Source organism: Mirounga leonina, unplaced genomic scaffold, assembly GCF_011800145.1.
Source record: "Mirounga leonina isolate KUSES-001 unplaced genomic scaffold, KU_Mleo_1.0 Mir_101609, whole genome shotgun sequence".
Classification (NCBI taxonomy): Eukaryota; Metazoa; Chordata; class Mammalia; order Carnivora; family Phocidae; genus Mirounga; species Mirounga leonina.
Genome location: NW_023270164.1, coordinates 8,869,873 through 8,884,974, shown reverse-complemented (window position 1 = coordinate 8,884,974; position 15,102 = coordinate 8,869,873). Strand labels below are relative to the sequence as shown.

Here is a 15,102-nt window from a genome sequence, read left to right as displayed (position 1 = left end):
AGCGGAGCCATTGGGAAATCAGAGCAGGCGGTAGAGACTTGATCTGATTTACATAATAAAGGAATCACTCCAGCTGCAGTGTTGAGAGTAGAGTGTGGAAGGGCAATGGCGGGAGTAAGGACTAGTTCAGAGCCCACCACAGTCATCCAAGAGAAAAGTTACGATGGCTTGGATCTGGGTGGGTGCCATGGAAGTGATGAGACATAGCAGATTCTGGAACTATTTTGAAGGTCAAGCTAATGGGGTTCCCTGACAGATTTGGACATGAAGTCCAAAAGCAGAGAGGCGTTAAGGATGACTCCCCAGGGTTTTGGCCTCAGCAACTGGAAGGATAGATGGGAAAGACTGTATAGGTAGAACAGTAAGTTCAGTTTGGGCACAGGTGAAGTGTGAGATGTCTCTTAGCTATCAGATGGAGATACTGAGTAGGCATTTGGAGATATATCTGTATCAATCTGGGGTTCTGGAGAGAGGTCTGAGTTAAAGATAGAAGTTTGGAAGTCATCGACATGTAGATGATATTTAAAGGCTTGATACTAGAAGAGATCACCAAGGGAGTGAACATACGCTGAGAAGTGGATGACCAAGTGATTCCTTGTAGGGTACTATATTTATAAAACAGCAACAACAATTATCCGCGTCTAAGTAGACCTGTGCAGTTCAAACCTGTGTTGTTCAAGGGTCACCTGTATGTTATGCATGGTTACGACAGGTAGCTGTAGGTGGGTGTGTCTGAACCTATCCATGGCCCAGAAAGCCAGACAGAGCAATATACGTGGTATAATAGGAAGCAGGGAAAATGCTAGTTTTTTGAGTGTGAGGAGGAGTATGTGATAAAAAGAGTTTGGAGACTTTTGATAATTAGCTTATTAGTCAAGGAAATAGCTGAAGATACTTGCAGTGTTTTCCAAAGTGGGCTCTGGGGGCTCTTCATCAGAACCTCCTGGGGAGCTTATTAAAAATGCAGGTTTCTGGGGATGCAAGCTAACTACTGAATCCATATCTCTGGGGGTAGGACTCTGGATTCTGTATATTTAACAAGTTCCCCAGGTGACTTTGAAACACAACAAACTTTGTGAACTGCTGCTCTAAAGATTTTGTTTGAGTAAATTATATTCCTGACTAACGAGCTCTCCAGAACATAAGACTTAGGTGAAAAAAAAAAAAAAAAAGGCATTTTGAAAGTGAAAAAACCCACACTTAACATACACACTTCTTAAACGTACGTTAAGTTCGAAGAAGCTATATTTACAGTAGTGTTCATTTGGCCTGATGTTAAACCTCCTTCAGTTGTTTCAGTGATATTTTTGGTATCTGTGAAAATTAATGGCTCCTTCGTGAGATGGGGGTTACCAAATCTGTTTGTTGCTTATAAATCCAGTTATGTACCAGAGAAGATGACTGACAAGGTATAGCTGCCCCCATGCTATCTGATGTCTCTCTGAAGCCAGGGAAGCTAGGAACAAAGAAGACAGAGCTGTGGAGCCTTGGCTGTTTTGCCCCGGGGTTCCCCGAGGCGAGCCTCCCAAACTGCTCCTTTCCACCTCACGTGAGGCCTTATGCCGGCGTAGCTGGGAATTTTGGCGCCATGCTTTTTCAGCCCTTCTTCCTTGGACAGTCTGAGAAAGAGGCAGAGAAAAGCAAATAGGAAATACGGGTTCTGTTTTGTTGTTGTTGTTTTGTTGTTGTGTTTTCGTCACTGACCACAGGGAAAGAATGAATTCGGCATAGGAGAATCTGAAAGCGAGGGCCTCCCTGTTTCGAGTTGTGACAGGGAACTGATGAAGTTCATGGTTTATTTTATTCTGTGCCTCCTTGAGGTAATGATTTTGGTTACCAAAGACCTCCCCATGGGTTTAACATTTTACAAAGGCCACCTTTCATTAGCTGATTTCCACAGACATGCTTCTGCGGATGGACCATAAATTAATTTCTTCCAACGACCAGGCAGTCAACTTTGGGAACTTTTGATTCTAGAATTCGATCCCTTCTTCAATCTACTGTACTATTCTATTCATGTGCAGGGTTCTGAGTGCAAATTTCCATTTATATGGATCTTTTAACAACTTTCTACCAACATTTATTGAGTACTTATAATGTAAAAAGTATTGTATTAGTCAATGGTTAATAAGGCACAGTCCCTGCCCTGGGAAAACAGACCTGTAATAGCCACTCATAATATGGGTGATAAGTGCTATATTTAATCTGGCATTATTTAATTTAGCATTTGAAAGGGAAGGGGTAATTTTTCTCTTGAAGGGAGTTGGAGGGACGTTGGGGAGCTGGGGGAGTGGCTCAGGGAGGAGAGGATGTGGGGCTGGAAGGAAGCAAGGAAATGGGCCTGAGAACGTGGGAGGTGGACATGGGGTCTTGGCTCCAGGCACTGGCAGGACACACCCTCTTGCTGCTTGGCCAGTGAAGGCCAGGTGTTGTCCTTCCTGCTAACATGATTGTTGTGGTCGCTGACCAGCCTCGTGAGTAGGAAACAGCTGTTCAATGCAGCTGGTTTGAGGAGTGTGTTTATGACATTTGTTTTGGGTACATTTTCCCAGTGGGTTACCCTGGACATCTAAAGAATAAGAGAGATTTTAATAAACTGAGAAAATTCCTCTGCATATAGATCTAAAGCCTTAATAAGAAGGTGGTTGAACTTTTTCAACCTCAGAGAGTTTATGCTACTCTCTTAAAACCATGGCACACCTGGTGGCTGGGGGAGGTGGGTGAAATGGGTGAAAGGGGTCAAAAGGTACAAACTTGCAGTTATAAAATAAGTAAGTCCTGGGGATGTAATATACAGTATGGTGTTTATAGTCAAATATACCATATTGCATATTTCAAAGTTGCAAAGAGAGTAGATCTTAAAAGTTCTCATCACAAGAAACAAAATGTGTAACTATATGGGGTGATGGATGTTGAGTAGTCTTATTTTGGTGATTTTAGCGAATCATGTTGTATACCCGAAACTAATATAATGTTGTAAGTCAATTATACCTCAAAAAAAAAAAAAAAACAGCACACCTTTTGCAGGTTTTTTTTTTTTTTTTTTAACATATGTAATAAGGCTGTAACCCTCATTTCTCTTCCATTTAGCTATGGCAACATAAGCAATACACTTCGGTTTTTTGCAAAACTCTTCACACACAAATGTGCAGACGTGGACAGGATGTTTGTTATTTCGTACTTTCTCAGTGATGACACAATTTCAGTGTTTGAACCTGTAGAGAGGAATTCAGGTAAGAGGCATAGCTCTTACAGCAATTTTCTCAGACCAAGTAACCGTCTCTTCATTTTGAAAGTTAGGGAGTGTGGTCTGATTTTATAGCCTAGATGACTAAGATAGTGGCTTTCTTTTCTTTTCCTTTTTTTTTAACCACCAAAGTTCATTTTACAAAGCTCTCTTAAATGGGAACCCAGACATACAAAGTGATGAAAGAGGAACAGGAACAGTTTGGTTGGCTCAGGGCTGGGAGACTCTGGATGCCTCCTTTTGGAAACTATTCCCCTTTCTGCTGTGGCCTCTGAGGTTCCTCTGTGGAATCCGGGGGCTTCGGAATCATGGTCTGTCTACCGCCAGTTTCATGCAAAGACAGCAAGGCAAGAGGAAATCTCTTATTTTTGATAGTACCACTTACAAAATATTTGCTTAACTATAAGACGATCCCAGATTTTAACAAATTTAATCTTCAAAGTCTGTCTGCCTCTGGCTTCTCTGTCTGTCGAGGCTCTTGCCAAGGTTCCAGCACCCAGGCCCACGGAATGCCTCTCTGCAGCGTGCTGATGCTGTGGACATTGCTGAGGCGAGCCGTTGATTTTGACTTACCGAATTATGGAACTCTAGGGCTTTGCTCTTTGTCCCAACGCATTTACAACTTTTATCTGTGCCGAAGACACATCTGGGAAGAAGAATCAGTGGTGTGCTGGTGAACTGGCTCTCTGAAAAAAATTTTAAAGCCCCAATCTGTAACACTTGCCAGTCATCATGGGGCAGATACCTCAACCATAGTCAATTTCAAGCAAACAACTGGCTTGCAGAAATCCCCAAAAATCTAAGAGTCAGACCTTATGAGCTGCTGTGAGCCACTCTGCACACCAATGAATAATGAATAATTTGTATGAATAAGTCAGGCTGCATAGTGATTTGAATAATGGATCAAATCCTGAAATATGAACTCAAATAGGAGTAAGTAGAAAGTCATGTCTTAAAGGTCAAAAAATCAACTCTGGGGGCACCTACTTGGTAGAGCATGAGATTCTTAATCTCAGGGTCATGAGTTCAAGCCCCATGTTGGGTGTGGAGCCTACAAAAAAAAAAAAAAAAAGAAATCAACTCTGTACATCTAGAGTGGGGAAGATTATGGCCAAACAGACTGCAGCATTCATAAAACAGGGTAATAGACGTCAATTGCAAGCTTACTAGTAATAATAGCAGCCACGATTACCTACTGTTATCCCTAGAAAAACTTCATGAGGTTAAGTTTTGTCCAAACCCCAAGATGGGACTGAATATACAAGAGATTAATTAGGGAAAATGCCAGCAAGGGAAATTGTGGAGGGAGCCAGAAGAGGCCAGGAGAGCCATCGGACGCAGTGTAGGTCTCACTCCTCTGAAGGACAGCAGGAAGGAAGAAAGGAAAGAAAGTCTTAGATTGCAGGGAGATTCTAAGCACGTTTCAGCAAGGCTGACCAGGAACCCGAGAGCCAAAGTCACTAGTCGGAGGAGCCTCCATCTTGCAGGAATGGGCCTACCTTGCTATCCCTGCATTATCCTGTCATTTGTCAGCAGCAGCCTGTGGGAAGCGTGACCTCGGTCCAAACCCAGGGATAGGTTTCAGAGCATAGCCACGGGGACCTTTGTCAACTACGTTCTCCACAACGGGTGATCTGAAAGGCACATTTTCATGGCTCCCTACAAATTTTATTCCCGTTTTACTGGTGAGAATTCAGAGAGGTTCCAAGAGATTAAATAACTCCTCAAGATCATCCAGCAAGCGACAGAGCCAGGACAGATTCCAGCTCTGTTTGGCTACAAAACCTGTGTCTTTCCACCACCTCTGGGGTTTGAATGTGGCAGGAGTGTAATGAAGCTGACCCCCAAAGCTCATCTGGCTTCAGCTTGTGTTCAGATGACTGAAGGTTTCAGTTCAGTAGCAGTGAGAAGATCCTGGAGTTTCATCTTCAGTTCTGCTTGCTGCTTTCCAAGAGCCACAAAAAAACAAAAACAAGCCCAAATAATCCCCAGAAGAGAGCAGATGAAATGGTCAGAATTCTGAAAAGTAAGAAATATGTGGCATTGCTAAAAGAAGCAAAGATATTTAGCCTGTAGGGAAAAAAAGTCACAGAACTCCCAGAGTTATCTTCAAACAGTTAAGTAAGCTCCTTTCCAGAAGCTGGGCATCCTACACTTAATCCGCGTGTCGGAATAAATATAAAACATCATCTGGGGCAGATAGATGGAAATAAGCTCAAGTGGGGAATTTTCTACGTGGTACTATTCAAACGTGCACTGAAGTGGGGTATCTTCCGAATGTCCCGGTTCTCAGTATGCTGCTGGGCATGTAGCAGGCGCTTACTAAGTGTTTATTTGAGTGTTTGGACTAGGAAGGGAGTAGAGAGGGGAAGGACAAGGCTGGGATGCCGTACCTCTTTTTTTTTTTCTTTACACATTCACCTAGGGAGTCTCCTGTTCACCCACTGCTTCATTCTCCCCTCGGGTCTGAGAAGAATAGGCGGTGTGAGTTCACAAGCTAAGCTGTATGGTCTGTGTTTGAGCATGAAGGAACTCTAAAGGCAAGTTGTATGGTTCTTTGAAGAATAAAGGCTACTCATTAACTTTTCTCTTTTTCTATAGGGATTACTGGCGGGAAGTTCTTGAAAAGAATTCGTGTTAAGAAGCCTGGACAAGAGGTCTTTAAAAGTGAACTATCAGAATATGTCAAGGCCGAGGAGCTATATATCGGAGCCAAAGTGAACGTGAATGGCTACCTGTTTCTTTTGCTCAGTGCTGATGAGTACACCTTGAACTACATGGAAATGAATTCAGATAAGGTGAGCTGACTGTGGAACTTTCGGCTTGCCCCTCAGCGCTCTGCAGTCTGTGTTTTTCTTTCTCTAGGCCTTTTCTTCTTCCTGCCGGTCTTACATTGTGCATTCACACATGTGGCCATGAATAATGGATCTGCGCGACTTGGCCACAGGTCCCGATCTCCTCTGTTTACATGCTGGGCCCTCCACTGCCCAGCGGCACGGATGCCGGGCACAGGCAGGAGGCAGGCCCAGGGTTGAATCAGGTTTCCTGGGTTTTCTGCTGACGCTGACAATGTTTTCATAAAGAGATTCAGTGACTATAGGAAAGGAAAAAAATCTGGTGCCACACACTGTGCCGTCCCCGTTAATTGGCACAGGCCTGCACAGAAGGCCAAGAACTGAACAAACAGAAACCCCAAGGGAACCCGATAGTTGCTGGGGTTGCAACTTTCCAGAACAGGAGCTACCTGAGGCCTACATAAGAATTCAAGGACAAATTGGCAACAGCAAGCTCCGGGAGTTTTTTTCGTTGGAAACAAGATGGCAGCTGGGTACTGTTAGTAAAAGAACTAGCATGGCAGTGCTGGTCTGTCAAAATAATGCGTTGATGAAATCTTGATTTTAGGTGTGGACTGGTTTGCTGTACAAACGTGTATATTTGAGAGATATTGCCTAGTATTGAAAAATCCACCTAGAGACACTTTTTTTTTTAAAGACTTTATTTATTTACTTGAGAGAGAGAGAGAGAGTGAGCGAGCACATGGGAGCACACAGAGGGAGAGGGAACACAGAGGCAGAGGGAGAAGCAGGCTTCCCAGCAAGCAGAGAGCATGATGTGGGGCTCGATCCCAGGACCCCGGGATCATGACCTGAGCTGAAGGCAGATGCTTAACCGACTGAGCCACCCAGGCGTCCCTAGAAATAATTTATTTTAAAAGTCTGCCTGTAAGGGGGCACCTTGGTGGCTCAGTCGGTTGGGCGTCAGCCTTTGGCCAGAGTCATGATCCCAGGGTCCTGAGATGGAGCCCCGGGTCAAGCTTGCTGCTCAGCAAGGAGTCTGCTTCTCCCTCTCTCTCTGCCCCTCCCCCTGTCCATGCTCTCTCTCTTTCTTTCTCTCTCTCTCTCTCAAATAAATTTTTAGAAGTCTTTAAAAAAAAAGTCTGCCTGGGGCGCCTGGGTGGCTCAGTTGGTTAAGCGACTGCCTTCGGCTCAGGTCATGATCCCGGAGTCCTGGGATCGAGTCCCACATCAGGCTCCCGGCTCGGCGGAGAGCCTGCTTCTCCCTCTGACCCTATCCCCTCCCATGCTGTTTCTCTCTCTCTCTCAAATAAAAAAAAGTCTACCTGTAAGTAATAATGTTCATGTGCCAATTATATCTGTATCTGTATCTTTTTCTATATCTCCATACACAGTACCAATTCTGTGTCATTTGTATATAAAATACTCAGGGGTGAGTTGCTAAGATCAGTCTCTCTGTGTATATCCCATCATCCTTTGTTTGGGTCCTCTGAGCAGCAGGTGCCAAGGCTGAATTAGATAAGCAAGGGGCATACCAGGGGAAACGCATATGAAGGATAAACGAGGAAGGAGCAAGAGCAGGTGGGGAGTCTGAGCTGTAGGTCTGACCCCTGAGAAAGGAGATGGAAGGAAGGAGGGTGGGACACAAAAGGCCTCCGGACACAGTACAGCGCTGAGAAAGTGTCAGCCAGGCTGATGGGGAGCCTGAAGTCAAAGGCTGCCTGTAGAAGGGCCAGGTCAGGCAACAGTGGCCCAGCTCTGGTGTCCCTGAGGAAAACGGCCTGGGCAGAGTATGGCCAGAAGGTACGACCGGTGGGGGGCTGTCGGCTCTTCTCTATGGTTTCTCTGGATGGTAGGCCCCCACGGCACCCTCCAGGGCCACCACTCCGTTTCTCCATTTGCGGGGTTAGGGTTTCGGCTTATAAAACTGTGAACTGGTGGGCCTTCAAAAGCACTGAATTCAGGCGAGAGGCTCAATGATCGGGCAGTTAGGTTTCTGGAGACCAGCAGGCTCGTCTAGGAGACATGGCTACACACCTCCTGGCTTAGAGGCCTTCGACATGTATTTTCCCTGAGCTCCACTTCCCTCATCTTTACACAGTGACTCTTCCAGAGAGTTCCTACACAGAGGAGATGTTGTCATGCATGTGAGGTGCTTTGCTCTGTGTGGCCCATAGCAAGCTCAGTCAGGGTACAATTTACAATAGCTATTGTGAATTTGGACTCAGTTTTCAAACACAGGGCGAACCTATGTGTTAACATACATATGTATATATGTATATGCATATATGTATTATATGTACACATGTACATATTACATGTATGCATTATATACACATGTGTGTATTCTATATATGTATTTTATATGTATATTATATACATATATTAACATAGCTTGAGTGTGTATGTGTGTATGTATATATACATGTATATTTGTAAGATATAAAGGGCTTTTCTCCTTTCAGAAAGGTAAAAAGAGGGTAGGACGTTATCTGGTATCAGCATCCCAAGTGAGAACTGCATGATTTTATTTTATTTTATTATTTTTTTAATTTTTTTTTTAAAGATTTTATTTATTTATTTGAGAGAGAGAGAATGAGAGAGAGCACATGAGAGTGGGGAGGGTCAGGGAGAAGCAGACTCCCCGCCGAGCAGGGAGCCTGATGCAGGACTCGATCCTGGGACTCCAGGATCATGACCTGAGCCGAAGGCAGTCGCCTAACCAACTGAGCCACCCAGGCGCCCGAAAACTGCATTATTTTAAAACTACCCTTAACAAGGACTTTTGAAGCAGAGAAAGATTAATATACTGTTTTTTTTTGGTTTGTTTGTTTTTTGTTTTTGTTTTTAGCAGGGGAGGCACAGAGGGAGAGGGAGAGAGAAAATCTTAAGCAGGCTCCACGCCCTGCACTGGGCACGGAGCCTGACACGGGGCTTGATCTCACAACCCTGAGATCATGACCTGAGCCAAAATCAAGAGTTGGCCACTTAACTGACTGAGCCACCAGGCACCCCAAGATTAATATACTCTTTAATATCTTTGCAAAAGAGCTAATGGATCCAATCATGGAAATAGATGAAAGGCAATGAGGAAAGGTGGGGCGGATGGGGGCTCCAACAGGTCCCAAATGCCCTGGTGGAAAGAGAGATCTTTATACTAAATTTAACATCAATGTTTTTAATCTTCATATTTAGTCTTCTCATTTTTTTTTTTAGCTCTTAGCTGTAATTATTTACAAGCTTATGCTTTACTGGATTAAATAAGAAGTATTTTTACAGAGTCAAAAACCTAATCACAGGGTAGGAGATGGCAACTGGGGGCTGCCAGAGAGTGAATGTCAGGGGATCACAGTGCATGTGGATCTCTGACACCCAGCCATGCTCTGCTCAGTGCATCGTCTGATTGCCAGTAGTCCCAGGGGGCCCACTCTTAAGATCTGGAGAAAATGAGGGTCCACTTATCCAATTGTGAATCTCCATTCTCTCCATTAGGGTCTCCCAACATATTGGGCCAACGTCCAAGGGTTCAGGGGAGAAGGCTGAGGGATTGTTTTCTGATTCCTGTGGCTTGCTGTCGCTTAAGCTCATTTCTCTCAGATCTAGGCCTATGTTGATGTCACTCATTGTCCTAAAAATGCAACCAAAGAGACTTAAGTCTAGTCGTGTCTTCTCTGCATTGGTCTCTATGGAAAGCCATGCCCAGCTACCTTCAGGTTCAGGGCGTGAAGTCTCTTTGCGGGCCGTCAGAAAGATTAGGCCCCCTACGTCCCAGGCATGTTTTAATATCCTTCCTTTCCTTTCCCTCCCCTCCCCCCCAACCCTCCAGTTTCCCATGAGCAGCATTGAACTTGTCCTGCAAAAGCTGAAAGAAGAAGAATCAAAATCCAGAGAGATCAAGCAGGTATTTGCAGCTGCTGACTGTAGGCACACAAAGATGGTGGATTATAATACATTCAGGTAAGCCAGATGCTGCCAGCAATAATCTGTTTTCCCTTCAAGATTGTCCAAAGAGCAAAAAACAATTTCTTCCCTGGTGCTGCCTAACTAATTTACTACATGCTTTTTATTAGGACTTGACATTTCTTTGTGTTCGTACTACTTTGTGATCAAGTTTGGTCCATTTCTAGTAAAGTTTACGTATTTGCATATAAAAGGAGCTTATAGGCAAGAACAGAGAGACAAAAGCACAGAAAGTCAGTTCTGTTGTCTTGTGAATCATGGTATTGAAGGCTCCAGGGGAATGCCGGGAAGAATGCCATCTGGGTGAGAATGGCAGAAAAAAAAAATGCAGCTAAGGGCACCCCCTCTGAAATCTGGGGAACAAAGGAGGGACAGCTCCCTAGGAATGTGATCCAGTTGGAAAAAGACAGTGGAAACTTTCCTGATTATCAGAGAAGAGGTGATAGGTATGTGTCTGTGTGTAGGTGTGCTTACACACATCCGTGTGTTTTGAGAAACAGACAGAGAGATCGAGGGGAAAATAGAGGACAGTAGTTAGAACTCTAATAAGAAATCATGAGCCATAAAGGTTTTCTCTAAGGTAGAGCTGAATTCTGGGACTGTCCAGTGGCTGACCTAGGCAAATTGCCAAACAGTGGAAACACAGGGAAATTCAAATTCAGGATCTAGTACAATTGTGAGACTTCTTAGCCTGAAAACAAAGTGAATGGAGCGTTCAGGAGAATGTAAATTAAATCATGGATGGGAAGACAAAGGGGACTTTCTCTTTAGACTGAGAATTCTGGCTCCTGAAAACAGTAGTGGCCAAAAGCTATATAGGAGACTTGCTGCAGTCAAGATGTGAGCTGACCAGTGAGGAAGAGTCCAGGACAGGGTGGTGGGGGAGCGGGGGGGATCTTTCCAGCTTTGTGTCTGGAGTTGCCTATTACATCAATACCTGGTGACCTGAGGCCACCATCAGGCCCGAAGTGTCCCCAAAACTCATTTGTTATCTTAACAAAGCTCTTTTGTATCTCCAGAATGTTCTTTTGAGAGCAGTCAGGACATATTTTTATTGTTTAGGATTGCCAACCTTCTGGGGTCAGTAAGAATTTATAGCTCTTTGTTATTGTTCATAGTCGTACACATGTTCGTGGCCTTTTGGAAAATAAAGGGAGACGGAGGAAAGAGCAAAGACACTTGCTCAGGCCCGGGGACTAGCGGAAAGCTGCGGAGGAAGAAACAAATTTCCATCAGAAACGAGGGAGTGGTTTCGCTTTTGTTATTTTGTGTCCTTTTACAAAAGCATCCATTCTCCCAACACTCCCAGCAAAATCTGCTGGAAACACTTCAGTGAGTTTATGGGACTTTCTGGGAGGCACTTAGGCCCCGGGCAGGAGATCCAAGGAGGAAAAGTTGCTCTGCAGATGGAGGCCTGACCCTGACCGTGGGTGGAAGAAAGGCCCGCCAGGCCGTGTGATGGAGGGGACAGCCTCAAGGCACCGCGTGCTTGGAAAGAACCAGCTCCTCCCCCCGCCCCCTCCCCTTCCCCCCTCCCCCATCTTGAGGCCCTCTCCTGGCCAGGAATTCCTTAAGATGGAAACCAGATCAGGTCATCATGCCCAGCCTACAGAACCCTTCCATGGCTTGCCATCATCCTTACAGTAAGATCCAGACGTTTTGGGGCAGCCGGCTAAGCCCGGAGTGATGTGACTCTGTGTTTCCAGTATTAATCACTTCTTGTTCCCCAGCCTCGTCCTCTGGCCTCGATGGCTGCTACTCAGTTTCTCGAATGAACAAACGTGTCAAGCTCTTGCCTGCTTCCAAGCCTACGTACACTCCCTTCCCTCTGCTTAGAATGCCCACATTCCGGGGCAAATTCTAAGGCTCGTCTTCAATGGCACTTCTGCCGAGGGGGCTTGCTTTCTGCTTCTCCTGCCTAAAGTAGATCAATCCCTGTTATCCTTAGCTTTTTGCTGCTCTTTTTCATAGCACTTCATACAACTTGCCGGTACTTGATCCAGATAGCGGTTACTTGGAAAATAAAGGTATGTAAGTAGGGGAGAGACTCAGGGCCACGGATTACCTTGCCCTGGGGAAGGGCTGTCTGTCTCTGACTGGAGGGGAGTCAGGGAGAGAGAGCTAGGCCTGACCCTCACGAGCCAAGCAACTTGGGCAACTCACTCCGCCTACCTGCACCTCAGTCTTGCCCGTGTCGTGGTCTCTATGGCCCTTTCCGGGCATTGACATTGTGAAGCCCTTCAGATGGCGGTTTATAAAGACACTTGTAAAATGCTCCCTCTTGCAAATCTGTGCGTTGCAGGAGTAGGCAGGCAGAGACAGGACTGAGGTGTAGGCCTCCAGGCTTCATCTCCGTGGCCCTGAGTCTCTCCCCTACTTACATACCTGGCACTGTCCGTGCGCACCTGGGGACTCAGAGCTACTGGGGCAGTGGTCCAAGCCCCAGGCATTTCCTTTCCCTTCTTCTCAGACATTTGTGCTTCTCTCAGGGAAACCTTGAGAGTGGGAGGTAATCAACCACTTCCGCAGAAGATGCCACGCCTGATAACAGATGAATGGATTCATGCATGGGCCTTCTTGAGATAATCGCCTCGTAAGTGGCCTGAAGGAATGCGGGGACAGGTGGAAACAGGAGGCACGTCGGGGAGGAAATGTTTCTTTTCTGCCTTGTGGGGGTCACTAGTTCTGTCTTTTCATAGTCTGTCAGGTCGGCCGATGGGAGTTGCTGACTGTGGTCCGGGAGAGCGCAGAGAGCCTTTCTCAGAGCCTCGGGTGGCTCCTGGGCAGATCTCAGCAGGGAGCTGGGCAGGGACTGGGCTTGGCAGGGCCAGCGTCTTGTGCAATTGCGAACATCGCCGGGTGAGGCTTCCCCTTGTGGGCCCTGGATTCTGAACGATAGGCTGCAGCAGCAGCAAGGGCCCCGTGCCAGGGAAGATGTGGTCAGGCCCTCTCTCTGGCCACCTCCCCAAGCCTTGAGCTACCAATTGGAGATGACCCCTACCCCAGGGAGCCTGTGTATATTTTGGTTTTCTGCGTGCTCACCTTTTCTCCCCACCTGGGCCAAGCTCCCAGAGGGCAAGGCCCACGCCCGGTTCGCCCCTGTGTCTTTCCCAGCTACCTCCTGGACCCAGTGTCTCAGGCCTCAAAGCACATAGGAAGTTACTACATAGTTCCTCCTTAGATGCCCATCATCAGCGGCAGGGCCAGGAGATTTCCTACGAACATCCATGTAATAAATGCCTTCTAAGATTTAGAGTCTCGAGAAAGTTTTTTCCCTTGTAAAATTAAAATTCTTCCTGAGAGGGGTAGTACAATATAAATAAGATCTGATTTTGGACTTGCTGACCTCAGTCCAAATCTCAGCTCTAACATTTGTCAAGTAAGTTGCTGAACAGTGTTTTCACCTATAAAATGGGGATAATAATACCCACTATATTAGAGCAGTTGTGATGAGTAAATATGATAATATATACAAAGTTCTTATTGTAGCATGCTATGGTGTATGGTGGACACTAGAAAATGAAAAACCCTTTATCCCAATAGTTGCCACTTTGTGTCACCAAAACTAGTAATAGAAGTCTGTCTTATTTTCAGTATTTCAGTTAAGTTATAGATTTATCTACGATGAGGTCATTGAAAACATTCTTTAGGGGCACCTGGGTGGCACAGTCAGTTAAGCATCTGACTCTTGGTTTCAGCTCATGTCCTGATCTCAGGGTCGTGAGACTGAGCCCCATGTCAGGCTCAGCACAGAGTCTGCTTGAGATTCTCTCTTCATCTCCCTCTGGCCCTCCCGCTCATGCTCTCTATTTCTCTCTCTCAAATAAATCTTTAAAAAAATTCTTTCATAAACAAGGTTGGAAGAAACTCTTAAAAACCTTGGAGGCCATGAAGGTGGAAAATAAACATCATCATTGGTGGACTGAAGTTGGGAAACACTTATAATCCACCCTATTACTGTCCTTTACTTCAAGGAAGAAGAATATAAATTTAGTGCTTAGAACATTGTAATGATCTCATCCTGATTTATCTCAGACAATTATCTCTCCCTTTATGTGGTTTTGCTCTATCTTTATTCAAACAACTCTGTGTTGTTATGGGTGTTTTTACTGTAAGTCTAACATCTTTTAAGTCTATGAATCTGTATGAACAAAAGCAAAAACTAAGATATATTCCAGAAGCACTCAAATATCTATTCTCCTCATGAGCCAAATAGACACCCTGACAGTGTTCATAGCATATCTTTGAGATGGGAGCCTCGGCATACATTTTTTAAAAACAGCGTTTTGAACCTTCGTAAAAGCATTAAATATAAATAACGTGATGTCATAGAAAAAACACTGGCCTGGGAATCAAAAAGACCAGGATCTTTGATTTGATTCTGTCACTGCCTGATGGCATTCTTTGTATTGGTGAAGCCTTAGTTTTAAAAAGGAGAATCGTCTCTGGCTAGCTAAACCAAAAAGGAATTTATTAAAAGGATCCTGGGTGGTTCACAATATCATTGGGAGGGCTCGAGAAATAAGCCTGAAACTAAATTCTAGGAACAGTGCCCAGAACTGGGCTGTAGAACTTGTCTGATGGGAAAATGGCCTCTGTCACCACTGTACCACCCATGACTCAATGCACCATTTGCACTGCTTCCAAGAACTCCATCTTAACACAGCCATCACCACCACTGCGTCCTGTGCCGCCGCTGAAAACTGGATCCCTCTGACACCTAACATGGTCTACACCTCGCTGGTTTCCCCTGTTAATCCCTCCCAAGTCAAAGTCTTCTACAAGCTTCCCTGATTGGCGGAGCCTGAGTCACTGGCATGTTTCTTTCTTTCTTTTTTTTATTTTAATTTTTTATTGTTATGTTAATCCCCATACATTACATCATTAGTTTTAGATGAAGTGTTCCATGATTCATTGTTTGTGCATAACACCCAGTGCTCCATGCAGAACGTGCCCTCCTTAATACCCAGCACCAGGCTAACCCATCCTCCCACCCCCCTCCCCTCTAGAACCCTCAGTTTGTTTTTCAGAGTCCATCGTCTCTCATGGTTCATCTACCCCTCCGATTTCCCCCCCTTCATTCTTCCCCTCCTGCTATCT

The 15,102-nt window shown here is 45.2% G+C and overlaps 1 protein-coding gene across 1 annotated transcript in view; it reads left to right on the top strand.

Annotated features, from left to right (window-relative positions):
- The window catches only part of EFHC2 (EF-hand domain containing 2), a 201,076-nt gene that overhangs the window by 106,233 nt on the left and 79,741 nt on the right, over positions 1 to 15,102 (top strand). Inside the window, exons 9-11 of the mRNA XM_035003389.1 lie at positions 3,091 to 3,233; positions 5,849 to 6,045; positions 9,869 to 9,999. Coding sequence (XP_034859280.1) covers positions 3,091 to 3,233; positions 5,849 to 6,045; positions 9,869 to 9,999 — 471 coding nt within the window. The remainder of the gene's footprint in view (positions 1 to 3,090; positions 3,234 to 5,848; positions 6,046 to 9,868; positions 10,000 to 15,102) is intronic.